At 39.1% G+C, this 23,789-nt stretch overlaps 1 protein-coding gene and 4 non-coding genes across 5 annotated transcripts; 2 read left to right on the top strand and 3 right to left on the bottom strand.

Annotated features, from left to right (window-relative positions):
- Positions 1-383: 383 nt before the first annotated feature.
- Trnar-ucu (transfer RNA arginine (anticodon UCU)) lies at positions 384-457 on the bottom strand. Its single transcript has one exon. It is a non-coding gene; the product is annotated as a tRNA-Arg (tRNA).
- Positions 458-2,490: 2,033 nt separating this feature from the next.
- Positions 2,491-4,576, top strand: LOC148904280 (uncharacterized). Its single transcript, XM_089025505.1, has one exon. The coding sequence runs from the start codon at positions 2,927-2,929 to the stop codon at positions 4,574-4,576; it is 1,650 nt and encodes a 549-aa protein (XP_088881631.1). The 5' UTR covers positions 2,491-2,926.
- A 1,827-nt stretch (positions 4,577-6,403) lies between these two features.
- Positions 6,404-6,476, bottom strand: Trnav-cac (transfer RNA valine (anticodon CAC)). Its single transcript has one exon. It is a non-coding gene; the product is annotated as a tRNA-Val (tRNA).
- Positions 6,477-16,871: 10,395 nt separating this feature from the next.
- Trnav-aac (transfer RNA valine (anticodon AAC)) lies at positions 16,872-16,944 on the top strand. Its single transcript has one exon. It is a non-coding gene; the product is annotated as a tRNA-Val (tRNA).
- A 335-nt stretch (positions 16,945-17,279) lies between these two features.
- Trnav-cac (transfer RNA valine (anticodon CAC)) lies at positions 17,280-17,352 on the bottom strand. The gene has a single exon. It is a non-coding gene; the product is annotated as a tRNA-Val (tRNA).
- Between the last annotated feature and the right edge of the window lie 6,437 nt (positions 17,353-23,789).

Raw genomic sequence — 23,789 nt, 5'->3', positions numbered from 1 at the left:
GTAAAGTTTATTCAGGATACCAAGATTTTCCTATAGACGAATGTCTCTTTTGAAGGATGAGACAAAAGATTTTATATTTCCAAGAATTGCCACAAAAATCGCAGCAAAAATCGTCAGTGCAAACAGAGCGGCTTAAGACGGAAAGAGTGAACGTCACAAGTGAACGTCACGCACGGGAGTAGGGTAAGGCGAAATATAAACTGCACTGTAGAATAAATAAACAATAGGCCATTAGCTTCGGCATATAAATGCTTTCCATTTCAGATCACGTCACGATCATGCCGATGAGTTCAAAGAATCTTATTCTGAAAAGAATGACACGTGGTCTGAAATGCGAAAACATTAGGCCCCATGAAGGTAAGGTTAAAAGGGTAAAAAAATATCACCTCCGGTGGGACTCGAACCCACAACCTTTGAATTAGAAGTCCAACGCGCTAATCCATTGCGCCACGGAGGCTGTGATTGATAATTTTCAAACCTGCTTGAAGATGTCAAACAAATCAATTACATAAATCAAATGCTTTTTTGAATAGTAATGATGAAAAGGTAAATCATACACCGTGAAAAGATGAAAAAACTTACTGACGTTTCGGACGCTAGTCCTTCGTCGGAGTAAAAGAGAAAGAAGTGGTAGAAAGGAGTCTATATATGATAGAATAAGACAAAAGAAACCAATGAGAGCAAGGTAGGCAAGGAAACAAAAACAAACAATCAAAAGACAAAAGAAAAGGTTAGTTGAAAGTAAAGCGTTCATTAATCCCGTTGGGACTAAGAGTGCCCAATAGGTGAATAAGCCGCATTTCTTTGGTCTTGCGACAATCATTGTTGCCGTTAAGCAAAGAAAGACCGAAAACAATGAAGTCAGAAAGAAAATGGTTAGCTAGATTAAAATGGCGGGAAACTGGTTTGGTGGGATCGTTATTGCGAATATCATAAAGATGATTGCAAATGCGATCACCAAGACGGCGGCCAGTCTCGCCCACATACAAAAGATTACAGCGGGTACATTTAATACAATATACAACATTAGAAGTGGTACAAACAAAATGGTCAGTGATTTTAACAGTTGATTTAGGACCGACAACAGAAGTGTGAGAGGCTATGTGAGGACAAGTATAACAACGTTTACGAGAACAGCGAAAAGTACCAGGTTCAGTACCTCTCCCAAAAGAATTAAATAACAAAAGACACGGCGGCCATGTTGGAGGATATAAAAAAAAGAATTCATTGACAATTCTTTTGTTAAAGTCCTCCAACATGGCCGACGTGAAAACCATCAATTAATGACATGAAATAACACATGCTAAAAGATTTAGCTTACGTATTCACTGGCACTCGCTTATCATACTTTCATCTTTTCAATTGACACTTCCTTTACTTTCTTATTTTTATTATATTTATTCGTCGTCCTCATAGCTTCCAATATGAAACAAAACAATCAGAGATGAACTTTTTATCAAATTAATATTTTAACTTTTAAACAGAATCTGTTTCCGTAGTGTAGTGGATATCACGTGTGCCTAAGACGGTTGGAACCTCAGCGGAAACAGCAGAATTTTGCATTTTGTGTGAGAATCAAATAACCAACACAGACATTGGTATTCAATGATGCCTTAACCATATCCTAACATAAGAGAAAAAGTAGTATACAAATGAGAGTTCTGCGCCACGGCGCCTATTGTTCTTTTTGCGCCGCCTATTGTTCTCTGGCGCCGGTCTAATTTTCAGGCAAGGGGAGGGGTGGTCTACGATCAACCATCACGGGAAGACCGGTCGATGGTCCGACCAAAGGTTACTACCGGAATCGGGGTGGGATATAAAGATTTCAGGAGATTTTAGATAAAATTCAAAATCCTTTGTTTCAGCAAGAGCTGATTTTATGAATTAATGAGTGATAGCTTTTGAATCAATGAGCTCAAGTTTATGGTCTAATTTTTCGGGGAGGGGGAGGGGTGATCTACATCCAACCATCATGGGAAGACCGGCCGGCCGCCCGAGTAGAGGTTCTGATCGAAATCGGGGCCTGGAAAGGTTTGGGGAAGGTGTTTTAAAACACATTTCAAAATCCTTTGTTTAAAAAACGAAGTTTTTGAATTAATGAGCTGAACTCTTTTGTTAGAATGACATGTTTAATTAGCGGACTTAAATAAGAAGCTGTACTCATGTTTTAATTGGTTTATATCGCCTAAACCGCCTTTGTCGGAATCACTGACTAATGTTTAATTGGCAGGAAGCTTTTGTTGGAGAGAATTAAATCCTTTGTTTCGGCGACTGGTGTTTAGGAGTTATGAATTAATGAGTCTAGCCTTTAGAAGTCAAAAGACGTCGGACGAGCGTTCTGATTGGGCCTACTTTTGAAGCCTTTTTGTTAGGATGATGTGTTTAATTAGCAAAGACGTTAAATAAGAATTATGATTGGCTTACTTTGAATCTGAAAGTGTTTGAAGGACGTGTTGAAATAATTAACTGGTTAAATACTCGAAAGGATCTTTTGTTTTGGTAGCAAGTGTGTTTGAAATGGGATATGGGGTTTTATGAATAATGAGTTGTAGCTTTGTTGTTGTTTGATCTTTGTACTAGGATCTTTTACTAAAATTCACTACATTAACCGGAAACATTCGCCGACCACCATAGGATTTGTCAAGGAGGTAGTTCGAGAAGGTTAAGCGATGAAGAAGCTTTTTCGAAGCCTAAAAAGCGAAAAATTCAAAGTGGAGGAGGAGATATCGAGAATGAGGATAATCAAGAACATGTTGAGTCCGCCATTGACGGCCACCTAAAAGCATATACACTGAAACCGAACAAGACGGGAAAATATGATCTCTCCCTTACACTACGAGGAAAAAAGAAAACTATACTCGGAAGATTACGAAGAGAGCTAGTGAGGAAGCGAAGCGTAAAATGGTTTTCGTGCATTCAAGTTCGAATGACAAAAACCTCCTCGGATTTAGAAGAAGTTACTACAAACCCCCACTTTCGAAGCTCCACCATGACCGCTCTTAGACCAGACCAGATTGAAAAGCAGTTTGACCAGGCCACTGAAAAAATCAAGAAAAGTTTCTTAGAGTATCAGAGAGAGGGAAGTGGATGGCGGTTTGATCAAGTATTAAATCTCACTTTGAATGTGGCGAGCTACAAACCGTTAATCGGCTCCAGCTACCTCGAACTGCCTAAGATACTAAGGGATAAGAAGGCGGTGCTGAACATCAAAAACAACGATCAAAAGTGCTTTCTTTGGTCTGTACTAGCCGCCAAACGCCCCGTTCATTGGCGAAATCAACCTCACCGTCCGAGTCACTACCAGCAGTATAAAGAAGAGTTCAACGTTTCGGGGATAGAGTTTCCTGTAAAAGTCAATCAAGTACGTAAATTTGAAAAACAGAACCCAACCACCAGCATTAATGTTGTTGGGTATGGAGACGGAGAACTGTCCCCGCTTTATATTACAGAAAATAAGAAGGTATTTCATGTTAATTTGTTATTATTTTCTGATGGAGATCAGAGTCATTATTGCTTAGTTAACGATCTAAGTCGGCTACTAGGTGACCGGACCAAGCACAATGGTCAAACATATTATTGCAGTTATTGTTTTCACGGTTTTGTTCGGGAAGATTTATTGCAAGAGCATGAACTTTTATGTTCAAAACATGGGCCTCAGAAAATCAAATTACCTTGTGAGGATAATAAGATTTTAAGGTTTAAGGATATACAAAAACAGCTTAGAGTTCCAGTTGTAATTTACGCTGATTTTGAGACATTACTGGTTCCTTGTGATCAAGACCAGGTAGACTCGAATTTTAGTTATACTTTAAAAACCCAGCATCACCAACCCAGTGGTTTCTGCTACTGTATTGTTTCGGATCTAGAAGAGTACTGTAAGGCCCCCGTTCTTTATCAGGGTGAGAATTGTGTGGATAAGTTTTTGGAGTGTCTCATAGAAGAAGAAAAGCGTATTTCAGAAACACTGAAGCATGCCGTACCCATGAATATTGCCGCAGAAGAAGAACAGGCTTTTCAAGAGGCGACACTATGTCACATATGTAAAGGTGAGTTGGGTGTAGATAGAGTCCGCGACCACAATCATTTAACGGGGGATTTTCGGGGGGCTGCTCACAACGAGTGTAATATAAATTATAAATTTACAGGTAAAATTCCAGTGATTTTTCACAACTCTCGCGGATTTGATTCCCACCTTCTTATGCAGGGTCTTGGTAAACTCAAGGAACACGAAATCAATTGTATTCCCAACAACGCGGAAAAATACATTGCATTCTCTGTAGGAAACCTCGAGTTTATTGATTCCTTGCAGTTCATGAATTCATCTCTTGAAAGTCTTGTTTCTAATTTAGCAAAAGAGGGTCGCGATAAGTTTCAGATATTGAAGAGATACACAGTGGTTGATAAAGTTCCGTATTTGCTTAGAAAGGGAGTATACCCTTACGAATATATTGATAGCTTTAGTAGATTCAATGAAGGGGCACTTCCTACCAAGGAGGCATTTTTTAGTAGTTTAAGGGGGGAGGGAATTAGTGATCAAGATTACACTCACGCGCAACAACTTTTAAAGTATAACTAAAATTCGAGTCTACCTGGTCTTGATCACAAGGAACCAGTAATGTCTCAAAATCAGCGTAAATTACAACTGGAACTCTAAGCTGTTTTTGTATATCCTTAAACCTTAAAATCTTATTATCCTCACAAGGTAATTTGATTTTCTGAGGCCCATGTTTTGAACATAAAAGTTCATGCTCTTGCAATAAATCTTCCCGAACAAAACCGTGAAAACAATAACTGCAATAATATGTTTGACCATTGTGCTTGGTCCGGTCACCTAGTAGCCGACTTAGATTGTTAACTAAGCAATAATGACTCTGATCTCCATCAGAAAATAATAACAAATTAACATGAAATACCTTCTTATTTTCTGTAATATAAAGCGGGGACAGTTCTCCGTCTCCATACCCAACAACATTAATGCTGGTGGTTGGGTTCTGTTTTTCAAATTTACGTACTTGATTGACTTTTACAGGAAACTCTATCCCCGAAACGTTGAACTCTTCTTTATACTGCTGGTAGTGACTCGGACGGTGAGGTTGATTTCGCCAATGAACGGGGCGTTTGGCGGCTAGTACAGACCAAAGAAAGCACTTTTGATCGTTGTTTTTGATGTTCAGCACCGCCTTCTTATCCCTTAGTATCTTAGGCAGTTCGAGGTAGCTGGAGCCGATTAACGGTTTGTAGCTCGCCACATTCAAAGTGAGATTTAATACTTGATCAAACCGCCATCCACTTCCCTCTCTCTGATACTCTAAGAAACTTTTCTTGATTTTTTCAGTGGCCTGGTCAAACTGCTTTTCAATCTGGTCTGGTCTAAGAGCGGTCATGGTGGAGCTTCGAAAGTGGGGGTTTGTAGTAACTTCTTCTAAATCCGAGGAGGTTTTTGTCATTCGAACTTGAATGCACGAAAACCATTTTACGCTTCGCTTCCTCACTAGCTCTCTTCGTAATCTTCCGAGTATAGTTTTCTTTTTTCCTCGTAGTGTAAGGGAGAGATCATATTTTCCCGTCTTGTTCGGTTTCAGTGTATATGCTTTTAGGTGGCCGTCAATGGCGGACTCAACATGTTCTTGATTATCCTCATTCTCGATATCTCCTCCTCCACTTTGAATTTTTCGCTTTTTAGGCTTCGAAAAAGCTTCTTCATCGCTTAACCTTCTCGAACTACCTCCTTGACAAATCCTATGGTGGTCGGCGAATGTTTCCGGTTAATGTAGTGAATTTTAGTAAAAGATCCTAGTACAAAGATCAAACAACAACAAAGCTACAACTCATTATTCATAAAACCCCATATCCCATTTCATATTTGTATACTACTAGAAAAGTGTCCTGGCTGTAACTTACATTTTAGAACGCTGGGCTATTTTTGTTGGTTTGATTTTAGAACATGTAAAATAAATATAGTAATAGTGAAAAGGGGTATACAAGAAAGCTGTAATGTTATCAATAATTATCAAAAACATAGTAATCTAGATCAATAAAAACAAAGGAAAAACTTTGATGTATTTAGTTTTGTTTTAACCCCAGCGGAAACAGCAGAATTTTGCATTTTGTTTAGAATGAAATAACCAACACAGACATTGGTATTCAATGATGCCTTAACTATATCCTAACACAAGAGAAAAGTGTCCCGGCTATAACTTACATAGGTTAGATTTTAGAATATGTAAAATAAATAAAGTAATAGTGAAGAAGGGTATCCAAGAAAGCTGTAATGTTATCAATGATTGGCAATAACATAGTAATCTAGATCAATGAAAACTAAGGAAAAACCTTGATATATTTAGTCTGTATGTGCATGTTTAGTTATTAAAGACATTAAAAATGCATTATCTGTTGAAAAAAATGTTTCCGCTGGGGTTCGAACCCAGGACCTTGCGCGTGTGAAGCGCACGTGATAACCACTACACTACGGAAACATCTTATAGCACTGAAACGTTGTCGTTGCCAAAAGCGATAGGCAATAGGCGAGAAGTGATAATAGATAGGTCATTCCAAGATCCAAGAATAGCTGGAATGACTTGTGTTTCTGCTTCTTATTCTCGTCAACAACATGTACTTTAGTGTTGAGACAATATTCAATATTGATGTTGATCAATGTTGATGCAATATTCTTTATATTCAACGAAACCACTTCCATGTCTGAATGACCTGCTATCGCCTATCGCCTATCGCATTTCGTAACGACGTGTTTTTTAAAAAATAGGTATTTATTGCTTGGGCTCTGGAAAAAATCACAACAAACTCGTCATAAATAATAATGATATATCTGACTTATTTCATTTGTTCTTTGATTTATTTTTAGATTTTAAGTAAGTCATCTCTAGCCAATCAGCGCGCGTGGTTTTTTTTTTTTTTTTTCAGCTATGGGATTCTATAAATTATTTAGCTGAATAATGTAATTATGTAATTGAAAACGATAATAAGCTGTGACATCATAAGGTATTTCATGACGTCAGTTTCCATGGGTTGAGCCCGCGCACAGCTTCCATGGGTTGAGTGCGCGAGTTGTGTTTACTCAATGCTATCAGCGTAGCAACAGCCTAGCTGGGAGATATTTTGTATCGTAAGAGTTTTCTTTGAAACCAAACATCATCGGTCTTTTTCATCGATCAGGATTTTTTCATCGATCAGGATTCTTTGTATTTTGTATTTTGTATTTATTTTTTTACTGTTTTTTATCTTTGATTAATTTTTTTTAAATTCAGGTCATAATTCATGCATCCCACATGGAAAGGAGTTTTTTTAAGGTTCATAGGCTCCAGCGACATAGTTGGAACTTTGGGTCAGCTGTTCATAGCAAGGGGTTAATCATCTACGGTCTAGGGGCCGACTAACCTCTCCCTTAGGCTTCGGCCGAGCTTCCTGATCAGTCTGTGCATCCTCGGATAGCGGTGTCGGGGCCGAAATCTCCGGCATAGCCGTAAATGCTTCGCGCTGCCATACTGCGCTTCAGCACTGGTTCTGGAGGTATGGTCCTATTAAAATCAAGAAACAAACTAATTACAGAAAACATTCGGGCTAGCAAATCTACTTTTTAAGCAAAAGGAATCTTATGTCCGCGTATATGCCCCCTCCCCCTCCCTCCATACTTTTGAATAGTCCTAATGTATCTATTTACTGATACGGAGGCCATCTTGAATAGCAGATATTATGGATGTATGCCAATGAGATGCAACTGAGACAACAAGCATTGTATCGACCCTATAGCCTCACTTGTATTATTCTTAAAACAAAAGAATATCTCATTGCGAGCTCATCTCTAATAACAGCTATTCTATTGTTTTAAATAAGACATTATGGAATGCCGAGGGGCCATTATGGAAGTTTAGTATATTCTCCAAAGTCCAAAGAAATGATTGGTTTTCCTTGTAAAATGATTACAATGGTTTGATATCCCACAGCAAGCTTTCCTGAAATATTGATAAATGATTAAAAGCCAGGTACCTCATCACCCTGCCTATATTTCATAGTTCACGTCGTTAATTTTCAATCAGACCTTTCTACTCATTGATACGGCGGCCATCTTGAATCATGGGATGCTGAGGACCCGGGGCGAACACGTACAACATTCATAAAGCATGGCGGGGATGCGTTTACAAATGATTCCTGTGAAGTCTTGGTATTTCGCATATTGTTCCAACTACCAACAAATTCGATTGCTTTTTATATGTGCTTCTCATTGAAGCAGCTGTGCATCTCTTTGCCACGGCCATCGCACCCTTTCCCAACATTCCCTTAGATATCTAGGTCCCATACTGTGGAGCAAATTAGACAAAAAAGACAGATTAACCAAATCTTTAGGTGATTTTAAAAATCGCATCCGTAAAAAAGACCCTGACATCTTTAATTGACAACGGATGTAGAGGGTGTTTTTTGTGTAATAGTTGAAAGGCTAATTAGGATTTTTATTACATTATTATCAAAACATTAGAATATTTATATTTTATATTTTATATTTATGAAATAATTTTTTAGTACTTTATTGAATTAATTTTTAGTCTTAATTAATATCATTGTATATCTTATGATTTTATTTTATTATTATACCTTAGGTGTCCCCTATTAGTAGAGGGTTTTCCCTCAGCTAGTTATTTTCTTGACACGTTAATAAAGTATCTATCTATCTATCTATCTAAATTCAATTGCTTTTTAGATGTGCTTCTCACAGAAATCCCAAGAGACTCATTTTTACTCAGTCTGGAGAGAAAAGTAAGAGCGTTCGCAGTCAAAGCTTCTCATTGAAAAACGTAATATTCTAAAAAAGACACCCTGATTGCTGTGCCGTCGTACTGTTATCCACGTCAATCGGACCAATCCACGTTTTTTTTTTCTTACCTTTTGATACGATCAAGCTAGCAAAAGTCGATCAACATTATTGGAAAGTCAGAGCAAACAAGTTAGAGGATGAAAAATGGTTGGAAATAGTAATGATCTAGATCTAATATTAGGCACATTTTGTTACTAAATACTTGCTAAATTTAACACAGCAATCAAAATATGCTCGACATTTAAGTAAAGATTCCTTTCGAAAAACGGTTGCCATGAAAAGTTCAAAAGTATGTCGTATTGCACTGAAAATCTTCTCTAATAAATTATAGTAAAGTTCAAGAAATCAGGTAACTATTCGTTGATTCGCGATCGGGTCCAGAAGTTATTTAGCGTCGAATTACCCCACCCAGACTTCTAAGTTAATATGCGCATGCTATCTGACTAACAGGGCTGTTAAGTTGTGACGTATTTCCGGGCTAAAATAAGGCGAAAATGTTCTGGAACCTCCACCTGAAACAATTAGAATTTTGGAGAACAAATCCTGTTACGAACATAGTTAATGGGAATGGTTAGGAAACCTATTGTTATCAGGTCTTTGTTCGCTTTTGATGTTGAACCGGTCTTGACGGTGCACAATGTTTGATTTATGCTCATCCGAAATTGCAAAATAAGTAAACATAAACTTTGTTTATGGGATTGTTGTAAGGAATATTCAAATATCTTTTATAAATCTTTAAGTATTTTGAAAAGATTTTGGTCTGTTCACTCAGCCATTGCCAACAATAGTAAAACAATAGTAAAACAAAGGATTGTGCACGGTCACGCTTGAAAAAAGCGAACAAAGTTATATCAAAAGGATTTCCTAACCATTCCCCTCTATTAACTATGTTACGAAGAAAAAGCAAGAAATATCTTTATAGAACTCACTTTTCGTTTCGGACCCCGATAGTCCGTCTTCCTATGACGTCACAATTTTACAGAAAATCATTACAAACAACACATCATTCAATAAGTTTCATTTTATCACTTAATAATGGAAGTTTAGTCCGAAAGCTTGTTTTCTTATCGTATATGTATTACAAGAGCAACTTTATCGAATTATGAAGATAAAAATATAAGATTATTCAAAACCAGAGGTCATTCTTTTGATTTGATTGAATTGTTAATGTATGTATAAACACACCCCGAATAAGCATTCTTCTTCTGATGCATGGATGACAATTAAGACCAGGTGCAGATCCAAGACTTTTGCTAAGTGTTCTTCGAACAGCCGATAGGAGTCTTTGTGCAGTTAAAAATATTTTGTATCGGGATATTTTCTAAATAGAGGGTTCGCAGTTGACACTTGGAGGGTTCGATTGCTGTGTATGAGGAGGCCTGGGACGAATCGACCTGAATCACCCTACAGACGACCCACCCCTGAAAGACGAAACATTCAAATAAGATAGATATGATGGAAACAAAAGCCAGTTGAACCATGTCGTGGATGAAACCTTGTCAGTCAGTCTATTTGTGTTGTTTCTTTTTAGCGAACAATTGTTTCTTTTGTTCGTACGTTATGTAGGATCCCAAGTTGTAACTGCGACGGGTTCGTCTTCTAGTAGAAGCATGGTAGGTGTTGCATTGCGTTGGTGCTGCTGTTGCTGTACATGTGGTGTTCTTCAGTGGACAACTTTCTGAAAATAAGCCGGAAAATATAGATTACGTTATTACTCCTGTTTTATTTAGTGCATTCGCCTCTCAACCCTGGGGCCTTGGGGTATTTTGTGTTTGTCCACAATTGATTGGAGGAATTCTGTCCTCCAGGCATACTTTCGATTTTCCGCTTCCTCACAATACCCATTATACGATCAGTGAGAATGACTTAACTAAGGTCAGCCCAAAGGTTGAGTCAAGGTTTGATCTGTGAGTTAGCCATACCTTGACTTAGATCAGCCCAGAAGTTGTTTCAGGGTTTAATCTTTGAGTTAGCCATGTCATTACTTAGATCAGCCCAGAGTGTTGAGTTAGAGTTCAATCTGTGAGTTAGCCACGTCCTTACTTAGATCAACCCAGATGTTTTTTCATGCTTCTATCTGTGAGTTAGCCGTGCCCTGACTTTGATCAGCCCAGAGGTTGTTTCAAGGTTTGATCTGTGAGTTAGCCGTGTCCTGACTTTGATCAGCCCAGAGGTTGTTTTAGGGTTAAATGAAATTTAAGGACGCTCAAAAAATAAATTCCTGGATGATTGATTTGAATAGTTTCATGGTATTCCCATTCATAATACCTATTTTCGTCGATAATACTTCATCCTGTTTCACCGCAACTGAACTGGTCTGCTCCATCTCAGTTACAACAGCTGTGGTTTGTTTCCCTGCTGATTTTGCTGTTTTGTTCTTGCGTCTTCTTCTTGGCTTCTTCTTTGCTTTTTCATCATTCACCTTTTCTACTATTGGTTGGTCAGCGAGACAGCAACCAATCAGGATTCCTTGGGTCGTGACGCGATCTTGTTTAGGTGCAGCATGTTTCTTGGCAGCAGTTGGTTGATGTTGTTCAGGAGCTTTCTCGCATGCCGTTTTCCTGGACGCTGCCACGCCCAGCTGGTCACGTGATTGAGCAGCGTTTTCTTTGTCAGGATTTCTTTCCTCCTTTCCTTTTTCTCTTTGTTCCTTGCATTCAGTTTCATTGCCTTTTCCAGTGATACTTATATTTCCATTTCTATTGTTCTCTCTGGTATTTCCTGTGACAACTTGGTTGTTAGGAGCAATGAGTGAAAGAAAACACTTCACATCATCATAAAGCGTTCCTGGAAAAAGAAAGATTGCATTGATTTTAAGCACTGCATTTATTAGCTTCTGCCATGACGATATAGATAGATGAAAGATAGATAGATGCTTTATTTAGTAAACTTGAAACTTGCAGCCAAAGCAACAGGCTGAATTGCGTTAAGCTATACAAAATTAACAAAAAATATTATGCGTACTGAGCGCGTTTCTGGAGACGTTCTATGTCTTCACTAAGGTAAGCTGCCAACTGGACTTGCATATTCTAATATAGATCTAATACATGTAACGTATAACAGAATAGTTCTGAGCTATGGACATTCCACTTGAGACCACTACTAATGTTCAGTCATAAGTTGTGTGTGTGCTAGTTAGCTAGAAGAAATGTTACACAATTTGCGGGGTTACGGAAGCAGCGGTCATTGACTGCTCGTACTTATAAGTTACGCTTGGCCTGTCTCGGTTGTACACGGCGAGTTTCCTTAAAGTGGAAAAGCTTCCTTCGCTTCAACATACTTCCCATCTCTTTTCGATGTTCAACTGAATTAACATTGCGGAATCTAACAAAGCTTTGTTTAATTTATAAAAGAAAAAAGCGAAAAATGTTACGAAAACCTCTCTCTAAGTACAGGAGACACCAACCCAACAACTCTACTTACATATGATACAAGGTCCGAGGATTAACACCGGGATGAGACACAGCGATGAGAGACAGCACATCATTAGTACACTCAACCCGTGCTTCATTTGATTGCATTTCAGTAATCATTTGATTGCAGCTGGAGCATCTCCATGCATAGTTTCAATTATTTCTCTTGGTAAAAAGTGAATAACATTATAGACAAGTTGCTTGTCTTACCTATAGCTGTGCAAATGAGTCTCGGTACAAATAAAACAAGGTACACCACAAATCTCAAGATGATCATGACTGCAGGAACAACCTTACTGAGAGATGGTAGAACCAACGACCAAAAGATAATGACATCTTTAAGAAGCGAGACTGTAAAAGAAAAAGATATGCATGTCTGTCTCTTCATAGTTCCAATTTCAATTTGATCTGCGTTTTAGCCATGCCCTGACTTTGATCAGTCCGGGTTCAGGGTTTCAGGGTTTGAGCTGCAGTTAGCCATACCCTCATTTGAAGTTTTTTGAAAGTATTTTGTATTTTCAGTGTGAAGCTGATTGACTTACCGACACCTGACAGGATACGTCTGGGTACATATAAAATGATTTGAAGTACAAATCCCAGGATGATGAGAATCCAGGACGAATCATCTTCTTTTCTTAAAAGGCTCCTCTGCCTGGTAGATCTTAGTCGATCAGGCAATGCCTGTAAAAAATAGTTTTCAGTTTATTTATAGAAATAGTGTCTTGCGTTAGTTAAAATGTTTTTTTCTTACCATAGAATGTATTTCTTTGACACTTTCAGAGGAAGCTTTGACTTTCGTTGCAAAACGTTGACCTTTTTCTTTCGATGAACTATTGAGCAGAATTGAATAACTTTTAATGTATGAAAATTATACGTTTGCAAAAATTAGAAAATTTTAATTGAGCTGTGACATCATAATGTAAATTATGACGTCACTTACAATGCGTATAACCACAGGGAGCCCACAGTAGACAGCAGACACAAGTGAAAGTTAAAAGTACATTAAAATATGGGAAAAAATCAATTTTATGAACTGTTTCGTACTCAAGGTCAAGAAAGTGTCCTCCATAACACAAGCGACAAACAAAATAATTCAAAACTGCCGTAAAATATTCAGTTTCTCGCGCGCCTTCTATTTCCGATATAATTTCCCAAAGGTCCGTCCAGTCGATCACAATGAAGAAAGTACTCCTAAAGTAGACGTCAAAATTTGTCGAGCATAACTAAAACAAATAATAAATAAAGTTGACTAAATTTCTCAATATTTTTCCAAATATTTTGATGTATTCGTATTTGTGAGGCTACGACATGCATAGTTTAAGTTTTGTAAAAAAAGTTACATTTAACGGTTACTTGATGATTACTTTCGCATCAGTAAAGGTCAGTTTTCGTTTTTTTTTTTATCGAAAACGTGTTGAGACGCTTGTGTTTAATCGTTAATAATATCTCGATAACAAAAACTTTTTCATTTTCTTCTTTTTTCCCTTACTTATAGTATGAACGTATTGCTTGGCATACAGCTACTTAAAAACGTGTTTACTAGCTTTATCGTCCTTAAATTAATGTTGGATTGTTATTTGTATATCAGCGGGCTACTTTTGAATGAATGTTCAGTTAGCATCGCAAGGTAAATTGTCAGAGTCAGTGCTGCTTAAATCATCAAAATATGATATCATATGACCGGTATCTGCCCGGGCGCGCGCTCTACTCTTAGAAAAATCATCGGAAAAATGGCGTGAGCAGGCCCGTACGACTTTGAGCGAGCAGGGCCGTACGAATCCGTACGGCCATGCTCGAAACCTGCGACCGTATTGATATAATTTGCAGCTTTTAAAATATCCTTTTTATTTAGGGTCATATGATAAAATGCCTATTGACTGAGTTAGGTTGGGCCTTACGGGTAAATATTTTTAACTCGGTCATTTGTACGGCATCACCTCGTGCCAAATATTTTCCCGTACGGCCCGACCTAATTCAGTCAATAAGTACATAGTATCATCAAGAGAATTTGAATCTGGAGTATTGTGGAGAATTGAGGAAGTGCGTATTTTTAATTCTTTATCATATAGTTAACATTTCATACATTGTTATTATAACATGTTTTTCAGCATGTACCAGTCCAGCTATCTCTGCAAAGTCTAATGGTTTCACAGGTTTCCAACAACTTCCATCATTCTCCATCTTCTGTTTTTCTTATATATATAGTCTTTTGTTTCTTACTTACTTATTTACTTACACACACTTACACACACATGTACATACACATACACTTCCACCCACTTACACACACTTACACACACTTACAAACATTTACAAACACTTACACATACTTACGCACACTTACAAACACTTACACACACTTACACACTTACGGACATTTACACACACGTACACACACGTAAACACACTTACAAACACTTACGCACACATACACACACACTTACAAACATTTACAAATACTTACACATACTTACACACACTTACACACACATACACACACTTACACTTACACACACTTAAACACACACTTACAAACACTTACACACACTTAAACACACTTTTATACACACACATTTATACGCACTTATACACACTTATACACACTTACACACACTTACACACACTTACACACACTTACTCACAATTACACACACTTACACACATTTAAGCACACATACACACAGTTACACAAACTTACACAAACTTTCGAACACTTACACGCACGTACACACATTAACACAAACTTACACACATTTACACTTACTTACACACACTTATACACACTTACACACACATTTATACACACTTACACACACTTACGCACACACTTACACACACACACAAACGGGGAGGGGGAGGGATTGCGAACCCTTTGTACCCCTCTCCTGAGTAGCCCCAGTAAAATCAGTGAAAACTGGATACGAAAGCCCACTACTTTACGACCTATTTTGCCGCACAACTACTTGCGACCAAGATTTGTTTTGTGACTCGGTAGACAGAATTATGAATATCTATTTACCAAGATCAGATCTGAAGTCGAATAGTTCTTAAAACTAGTTGCGGGTAGCCGACCAATTATTTTGTACAATTTATCATTCAAGAGAATTATAATGTGCTGTTGTTGTTGTTGTTGTTGTTGTTTTTGTTGTTGTTGTTGTTGTTTTAAGCGAGCAGGAGGATAATCACGTGAAAAACCACTGTTAGAAAATCGGCCCGTACGGCGGCAAACATAACTCAAAAATGATTTACACTTTACCGTTAAAAGCCTAAATGTTTGAGCCACTACTTGTGCTCAATTTAGAAACATCTGAGTGTTTAACTTTTGACGCCAAACGGGTGACTTGCTAAGATCGCTAAATTTACTCGCAATTAAATTAGTCACCTTAGCCTGAAACAAAGTCAATATATATATATATTTCATAAAAGGTTGTCATCGCCAAAGGCGATAGGTAATAGGCGAAAAGCAATAGGAGATAGGTCATTCCAAGATCCACTGCAAGAATAGCTGGAATGACTGATTCAATGCATGTTCTTTGTATTCAAACGAAACCATTTCCATGTCGGAATGACCTATCGCCTACTCGCCTTTGGCGATGACAATGTTTAGACAACGGGTATCATAGACAGTACTTTTGTAGTTCTAAAAGTTAAGTAGAGTAATATAATCTTGGGTTGTGAATCTTTTAACGCTAAATTTTAAAAGCCTTGTTTGACTCAAGTGAACTGCAAGGTAAAAATACCGGCTTTTGTAGATTTGGTAGAATATGAACAATAGGCCATGTATCGCTACCTAAAAAGGATTACTATCCCTTTAGCTTCGGCAGAAGGATAAAAATAAAACACCTCCGGTGGGACTCGAACCCACAACCTTTGAATTAGACGTCCAACGCGCTAATCAGTTGCGCCACGGAGTCTATAATTGAAAAGATTCCCTGCTTGAAGATGTTTAATAAATCCAATGCATAAATGAAAGTAATAAGGCAAACGGCTGTAGAGCCAGTTGCAATATATCAGTGTGCAATTATCATGAGGTGACGGGGCTGGTCAGGCTTAAGTTTTCTTTCTGAGACAACGCCTCAAAATAGTTATTTCAAAACAATACAAATTTTCAACTATTCTTATTTGAGCACTGAAATCATTACTGTAAATATTGAAATCTTATTAATGCATGGCTTTTCTTTAAATGCTACTTCAGTGTAGAAAGACATGCTCCTTTTATATGTTGTTTTACACTGGTCTTTTTTGTTTTATCCAAAACAATAGCTTCAAAAAGTCAGCAGTGGATTTAAAATCAAGAAAATAGAACTTTATTGTTTCTCTTTAATAAATTTACGCCATGCACACAATCGAAACTTACCAAAATATCAGCCACAACCACCTTTTGTCAGTTATAAATGAACCATGGTCAGTCCAACAAATATGTATTAATGACACGAAATAACACCTGCTAAAAGATTCAGCTTAGGTATTCATACTCTTATTACACTTTCATCTTTCATCTTTTCAATTCACACTTCCTTTACTTTCTTATTTTTCTTATATTTATTCGTCGTCCTCATAGCTTATGAAACAAAACAATCAGTGATGATACTTTTTATCAAACTAATATTTGAAACTTTTGAACAGTATCTGTTTCCGTAGTGTAGTGGTTATCACGTGTGCCTAACACGCACAAGGTCCTGGGTTCGAGCCCCAGCGGAAACAGCAGAATTTAACATTTTGTTTGAGAATCAAATAACCAACACAGACATTGGTATTCAATGATGCCTTAACTATATCCTACCATAAGAGAAAAGTGTCCTGGCTATAACTTACATTTTAGAACACTGGGTTATTTTTTTGGGTTTGATCTTAGAATATGTAAAATAAATATAGTAATAGTGAAAAAGGGTATCCAAGAAAGCTGTAATGTTATCAATGATTATCAAAAACATAGTAATCCTGATCAATGAAAACTAAGGAAAACCCTTGATATATTTAGTTTGTATGATATATTTAGTTATTACAGACATTAGAAATGCATTATCTGTTGGAAAAAATGTTTCCGCAGGGGTTCGAACCCAGGACCTTGCGCGTGTGAAGCGCACGTGATAACCACTACACTACGGAAGCATCTTATAGCACTGAAACGTTGTCATGGCCCAAAGCGATAGTCGATAGGCAATAGGCGAGAAGTGATAATAGATAGGTAGTCCCAAGACCCAAGAATAGCTGGAATGACTTGTGTTTCTGCTTCTTATTCTCGTCAACAACATACACCTTAGAGACTGATTTAATGTTCTTTGTATTCAACGAAACCACTTTCATGTCGGAATGAACTGCTATAGTTTATCACCTTTGGCGACGACAACGATTTAAAAAAAAAAAGGTTTATCTTGCTTAGCCTCTCTTGGAAATCATCACAAACTCTACCCGATAGCCTCACTCCGATTGATGATCATTTAGTATACCGCTAGGACGCGGGCGTATTTGCAATAAAGGCCATTGCACCAGAGGAGGATACAGGAATTTGCAAGGGGCGCGTCCAAGACTATTTTTAGACTTTTTGGAAGGCAATTCGTGACGTCATGATCAGTTTTCATGGGTTGAGTCAGCGCAGCTTGGAGTGCGCGAGTTGTGTTTACTCTATGCTAATAGCCTAGCAACGGCCTAGCTGACTGAATTGATGGGAGATATATTGTATCGTAAGAGTTTCCTTTGAAGCCAAACATCATCTGTTTGTAAAATGATTGATCATTTATTAAATCTTGATTTGTTTGGAAGAAAAAGTAAGAGCACTCGCAGTCAAGTTTCTCATTGAAAAACGTAAAGTTGTAAACAAAGACACCCTGATTGCTGTGCCGTCGTACTGCTTGCCAAGTCAATCGGACCCTTCCACGTTTTTTTCTCAACTTTTGCTACGAGCGAGCAAGCAAAAATCGATCAACATTATTGGAAAGTCGGAGCAAACAAGTTAGAGGATGAAAAATGGTTCGAAAATGGTAATGATCTAGTAAAGTCAAGAAATTGTGTAGACGTTTGTATGGTGGGGGCAAAATCTGACTAACAGGGCTGTTAAGTTGTGACGTATTTCCGGGCTAAAAGGCGAAAATGCTCTGGAACATCCACCTAAAACAATTAGAATTTTGAGAAACAAATCCTGTTACGAAGAAAATGTAAGAAAAATCTTTATAGAACTCACTTTTCGTTTCGGACCCCGATAGTCCGTCTTCCTATGACGTCACAATTTTACAGAAAATCATTACAAACAACACATCATTCAATAAGTTTCATTTTATCACTTAATAATGGAAGTTTAGTCCGAAAGCTTGTTTTCTTATCGTATATGTATTACAAGAGCAACTTTATCGAATTATGAAGATAAAAATATGAGATCACAACCACACAAAAAATAAATGCACTTTATTCAAAACCCGAGGTCACTCTTTTGATTTGATTGAACTGTTAATGTATAAAAACACCCCGAATAAGCATTCTTCTTCTGATGCATGGATGACAATAAAAGACCAGGTGCAGATCCAAGATTTTTGCTAAGTTTTCTTCGAACAGCCAATAGGAGTCTATGTGCAATTAAAACTGAAACTTTTAGGTAAAAACAAGAAAACTATTTTGTATTGGATATTTTCTAAATAGAGGGTTCGCAGTTGACACTTGGGGGGTTCGATTGCTGTTTATGAGGAGGCCTGGGACGAATCGACCTGAATTACCCTACAGACGACCCACCCCTGAAAGACGAAACATTCAAATAAGATAGATATGTTGGAAACAAAAGCCAGTGGAACCATTTCGAGGATGAAACCTTGTCAGTGAGTCTATTTGTGTTGTTTCTTTTTAGTAAACAATTGTTTCTTTTGTTCGTACGTTATGTAGGATCCCAAGTTGTAACTGCGACGGGTTCGTCTTCTAGTAGAAGCATGGTAGGTGTTGCATTGCGTTGGAGCTGCTGTTGCTGTACATGTGGTGTTCTTCAGTGGACAACTTTCTGAAAATAAGCCGGAAAATATAGATTACGTTATTACTCCTGTTTTATTTAGTGCATTCGCCTCCCAACCCTGCGGCCTTGGGGCCTTGGGGTGTTTTGTGTTTGTCCACAATTGATTGGAGGAATTCTCTCCTCCAGGTATACTTCGATTTTCCGCTTCCTCACAGTACCCATTATAGGATCAGTGAGAATACCCTGACTTAGATCAGCCCAGAGGTTGATTCAAGGTTCCATCTGTGAGTTAGCCACGTCCTTACTTTGGCCAGCCCTAATTGTGAGTTAGCCGTGCCTTGACTTAGATTAGCCCAGAGGTTGTTTTAGGCTACGATCTGTGAGTTAGCCGTGCCTTGACTTAGATCAGCCCAGAGGTTGTTTTAGTCTTCGATCTTTGAGTTAGCCGTGCCCTGACTTCGATGAGTCCCAGAGCGTTGTTTCAGGGTTTAATGAAATTTAAGGACGCTTTTAAAATTATATTCCTGGATGATTTATTTGAATAGTTTCATGATATTCCCATTCGCCCCATGTAAGGGAATCCGGAATCCAGAATCCACGAAATTTTAGGCTTTGGAATCCGGAATCCAGCACTCTGGAATACGGAATCCAGGCCTTGGAATCCGGAATCCAGTTCATAATGTAATCCGAGATCCACCCTTTTGGAATCCGGAATCCGCTACTTTGAAATTCAAAGTCTACACTCAAATGCTATCGCCTCGACCTAGACTGAACCGATGTAGCCCCTCCCCCACTGTGTAATATCTCCACCAAGAATATCTGTCATCAGATGCAAATTAATGATATGGAATCCGGAACCCGCAATACAAAAGTTTTGGAATCCGGAATCCAGAGTCTCGGAATCCGGAATCCAGCGCTTGGAATCCGGAATCCACCATAAGTAGTATAGGGGATGGGGGTTCCAGCGCAACGACCACCGGAGGATTACCCGTCTAAAGTGAATTCCTCGATTCGTACCGCGATTACCCGCATCCCGTGTTTATATAGTTAAATATGTTAGTCTATATATGGAGTGCGAAGAATGTAAGAGAACTTTTAAGAAAGAAGTGGACTTGAAGAAGCATTTGAAGATGAAGACGAAATGTATGAGCAGCTATGATTGTGGATGTGGTAAGAAGTTTGAGACTAAGGTTAAATTGTTTTGGCATTGTCAGGATTGTGAGTATGACTACGACGATCTGAAAAGGGTCTGGAATTAGGTATAAGATATTTCCTATTATATAGATGGAATCCCAAAGCAATTTCGAAACGGTGTCAATACCCGGCAACGGTGAGATTGACGTTAGACAGTTTTGGCGTCAGTCAGAAAGGAAGGTCAAGAGAACGCTTCGAAAAGGTATAGAAGAATTAGGAGCCCTAAAAGTGAGTATAATGGTAGAAGTAAGTTTGTCAAAAGATGAGGTAACGACGACAGCAATGCTGCGATCAAAGTCACTGGTTATATTAGAGTCCACGAATCTGGATAGGTCACTCAGCGAAGCCTTAGAAGCAATAATGGAGTCGCTGTCTAACTACACGAAAGAAGGATCAGGTTGGACAGTGGAGGAGGTAGAAGGTATGGAGGTTAGCATGGCAAGGTACGTGCCAATACGAGGAGGAAGTTACGTCCCCCTACCAACGTGGGTAGAAAGGAAGAAAGCCATAGTCAACGTAAAAAATGATGACAACAGATGCTTTATGTGGGCAATACGATCCGCACTGTATCCAGTAGATAAGGATCCATGTAGACCAAGCAAGTACCCAACAGATGATTTGGAGTGGGATGGCGTAGAGTTCCCAATGCCGTTGATAGACATACCGATATTCGAGCAGGAAAATGACCTAGCCATTAACGTTTACGGAGTCAGAGACCAAACGATAGTGCCACTAGTGCTGTCAAAGAGTAAAGGAGAACGAATACACCTCTTCTACCACGGCGGACATTATTCGTGGGTCAAACATGTTAGCAGACTATTTTACAGACACACCAAACACAAAGGCAAGAAATACTTCTGCGACTGTTGTTTGTTATCCTTTACCAGCGTTAAAGCTCTAAAGGATCACGACGAAATATGTCGCGGAGTCGAAGAAGTGGCGCAACGGATCCAGATGCCCACAGATAAGAACTTATCCTACTCAGACCATCAAAAGCAGATGCAGGTGCCTTACGTGATATATGCAGACTTTGAAGCGTTGATAACTAAGGAAGAGCAGAAAAGTGGTGCCACGAATAAGGTGGGATTACACGAGATCTGCTCCTTTGGTTACATAGTAGTCAGATCAGATGGTAAGGCCAACCCTCCTGTGATTTACCGAGGTAAGAACGCAGCTAATGAGTTTCTAGAAGCATTGCGAGAAGAGGAGGAAGAGATAAGAGAACAATTAAGACGCCCAAAGAAGATGGTATTTACCAAAGAGAACCAGGAGGCTTTTACCAAGGCAAAGAAATGCCACATTTGCCAACATACGCTTCTCTAGTTTGGAAGACGAGCCAAGAAAGCGTGGGACAGAGATGGAAAGTATCTAGGAGAAGCTCATTTCAAATGTGGCAGTTATGCAAGGAAGGGGGAAAAGCCCAACAAGCCTTCCACCCACTGCATTCATTGTCATAAAGCATTCGTTGAGGATTTCTATGTGGATAAGGTTAGAGATCACTGCCACATCACGGGTAAATACAGAGGTGCGGCTCATTGGAAATGCAATATAAACTTCAAAGTAGATCCAGAAATGGAAATACCCGTATTCTTTCACAATTTAAGGGGTTACGACAGTCACTTACTTTTACAAGGAACAGACGGCTCCGAAGTAAAGTGCATACCCAACAACAAAGAAAGGTACATGTCCGTAACTGTGGGCAAGCTGAAGTTCTTAGACTCGCAGCAGTTCATGGCGGACTCCTTAGCAAACTTAGTAAGGTATAACACGGAGTTCCCCATTTCCAGCCAATACGGCGCGGAAAGGAAAGGAGTGTACCCATACGAATACATGGACTCCTGGGATCGATTCAAAGAACCCCTACCACCCAAAGAGAGATTCTACAGCACCCTAAACGAGTCCGGTATAAAGGACGAGGAGTACCAGCGTGCGTTAGATGTGTGGGAAAAGTACTCCTGTGAGAATATGGGAGAATACCACGACATCTACCTACGTTCAGACGTAGTGCTGCTCGCAGATGTTTTCCAAAGCTTTCGAAAGATGGCAATGGAATACTACGGGTTGGATCCAGCGAACTTCTACACGGCTCCTGGGCTTAGTTGGAGTGCGCTGCTAAAGAAGACAAACGCGCAACTGGATCTCCTAACGGAATACGACATGTACCGCTTTATGGAAGACGGTATCCGCGGCGGTGTTTGCGGACCCAGCAGACGATACGCAAAAGCGAACAATCCCACGGTGGAGTACGACCCGGAGAAGCCAACCACATACATCTTCTACTTAGACGCAAACAACCTTTACGGTTGGGCAATGTCGCAGTACTTACCTGTACGCGACTTCGAATGGGACAACATAAAGCCCATAGAGTTGTACCTAAACGTAGGTGAAGAAGACGACAAAGGTTACGTACTGGAGGTTGATTTGGAATACCCAGAGCACTTGCACGAAGCGCACGATGAGTTCCCATTAGCACCAGAAGCAATAGAAATACCATTTAAGCAGCTGAGTCCGCTGCAGAGGGAAATGTGCCCTGGCTACAAACCGTACAGGAAGCTAACGATGAACCTAATGGACAAGAAGAAGTACGTGGTGCATTACCGCAACCTGCAGTTCTATGTGCGCCACGGCTTACGCGTGAAGAAGATCCACCGCGTTTTGAAGTTCACGCAGGAACCATGGATGCGCTCCTACATTGACTTTAACACACAAAAGCGTACGCAGGCAAAGAATGACTTCGAAAAGAACCTGTTTAAACTAATGAACAATAGCGTATTTGGTAAGACAATGGAGAACATCCGCAAGCGCGTAAGCATAAAGATAGCCAGCACCAGAGAGGAAGCAGAAGCATACGTGTCACAGCCCGGGTTCGTTAGATACGTAGAAATGTTAAACTTCTACGTGATTCACATGAAGAAAGCGAATCTATTCCTGAATAAACCCGTATACACGGGGTTTACAGTGTTAGACCTATCAAAGCTGCTCATGTATGAGTTTTACTACGACAAGCTAAAACCGAAATACGGTGATAAGTGCCGCCTCTTATACACCGACACCGATTCCTTGATACTAGAGGTGCAGACGGAAGACATTTACGAAGACTGTGTTCCCGACATCGATGAATACGACACCAGCGATTACCCACGCGACCACTTTCTTTACTCCCCTAAAAACAAGAAAGTAATCGGGAAAATGAAGGATGAGATGAAAGGAAAACCCATCGTGGAATACGTGGGCCTGAAACCCAAGATGTACAGCGTGCTAAAGCTGGACGGTGTAGAAAAGAAAGCTAAAGGCGTAAAAAAATACGTGGTTAAGAAGGACATAACCCACGATTCCTACTTAAAGGTCCTGCGTACGCGTAAGGAACAGCGACATAAAATGAACAGCCTGCGCAGCTACGGACATCAAATACACAACGTTA

Source organism: Actinia tenebrosa, unplaced genomic scaffold (assembly GCF_029948245.1).
Source record: "Actinia tenebrosa isolate PJP-AT-01 unplaced genomic scaffold, QUT_ActTen_1.0 utg344__unscaffolded, whole genome shotgun sequence".
Classification (NCBI taxonomy): domain Eukaryota; kingdom Metazoa; phylum Cnidaria; class Anthozoa; order Actiniaria; family Actiniidae; genus Actinia; species Actinia tenebrosa.
Note: the sequence above shows the minus strand (reverse complement) of the source record. Positions and strands in the feature narration are given on the sequence as shown.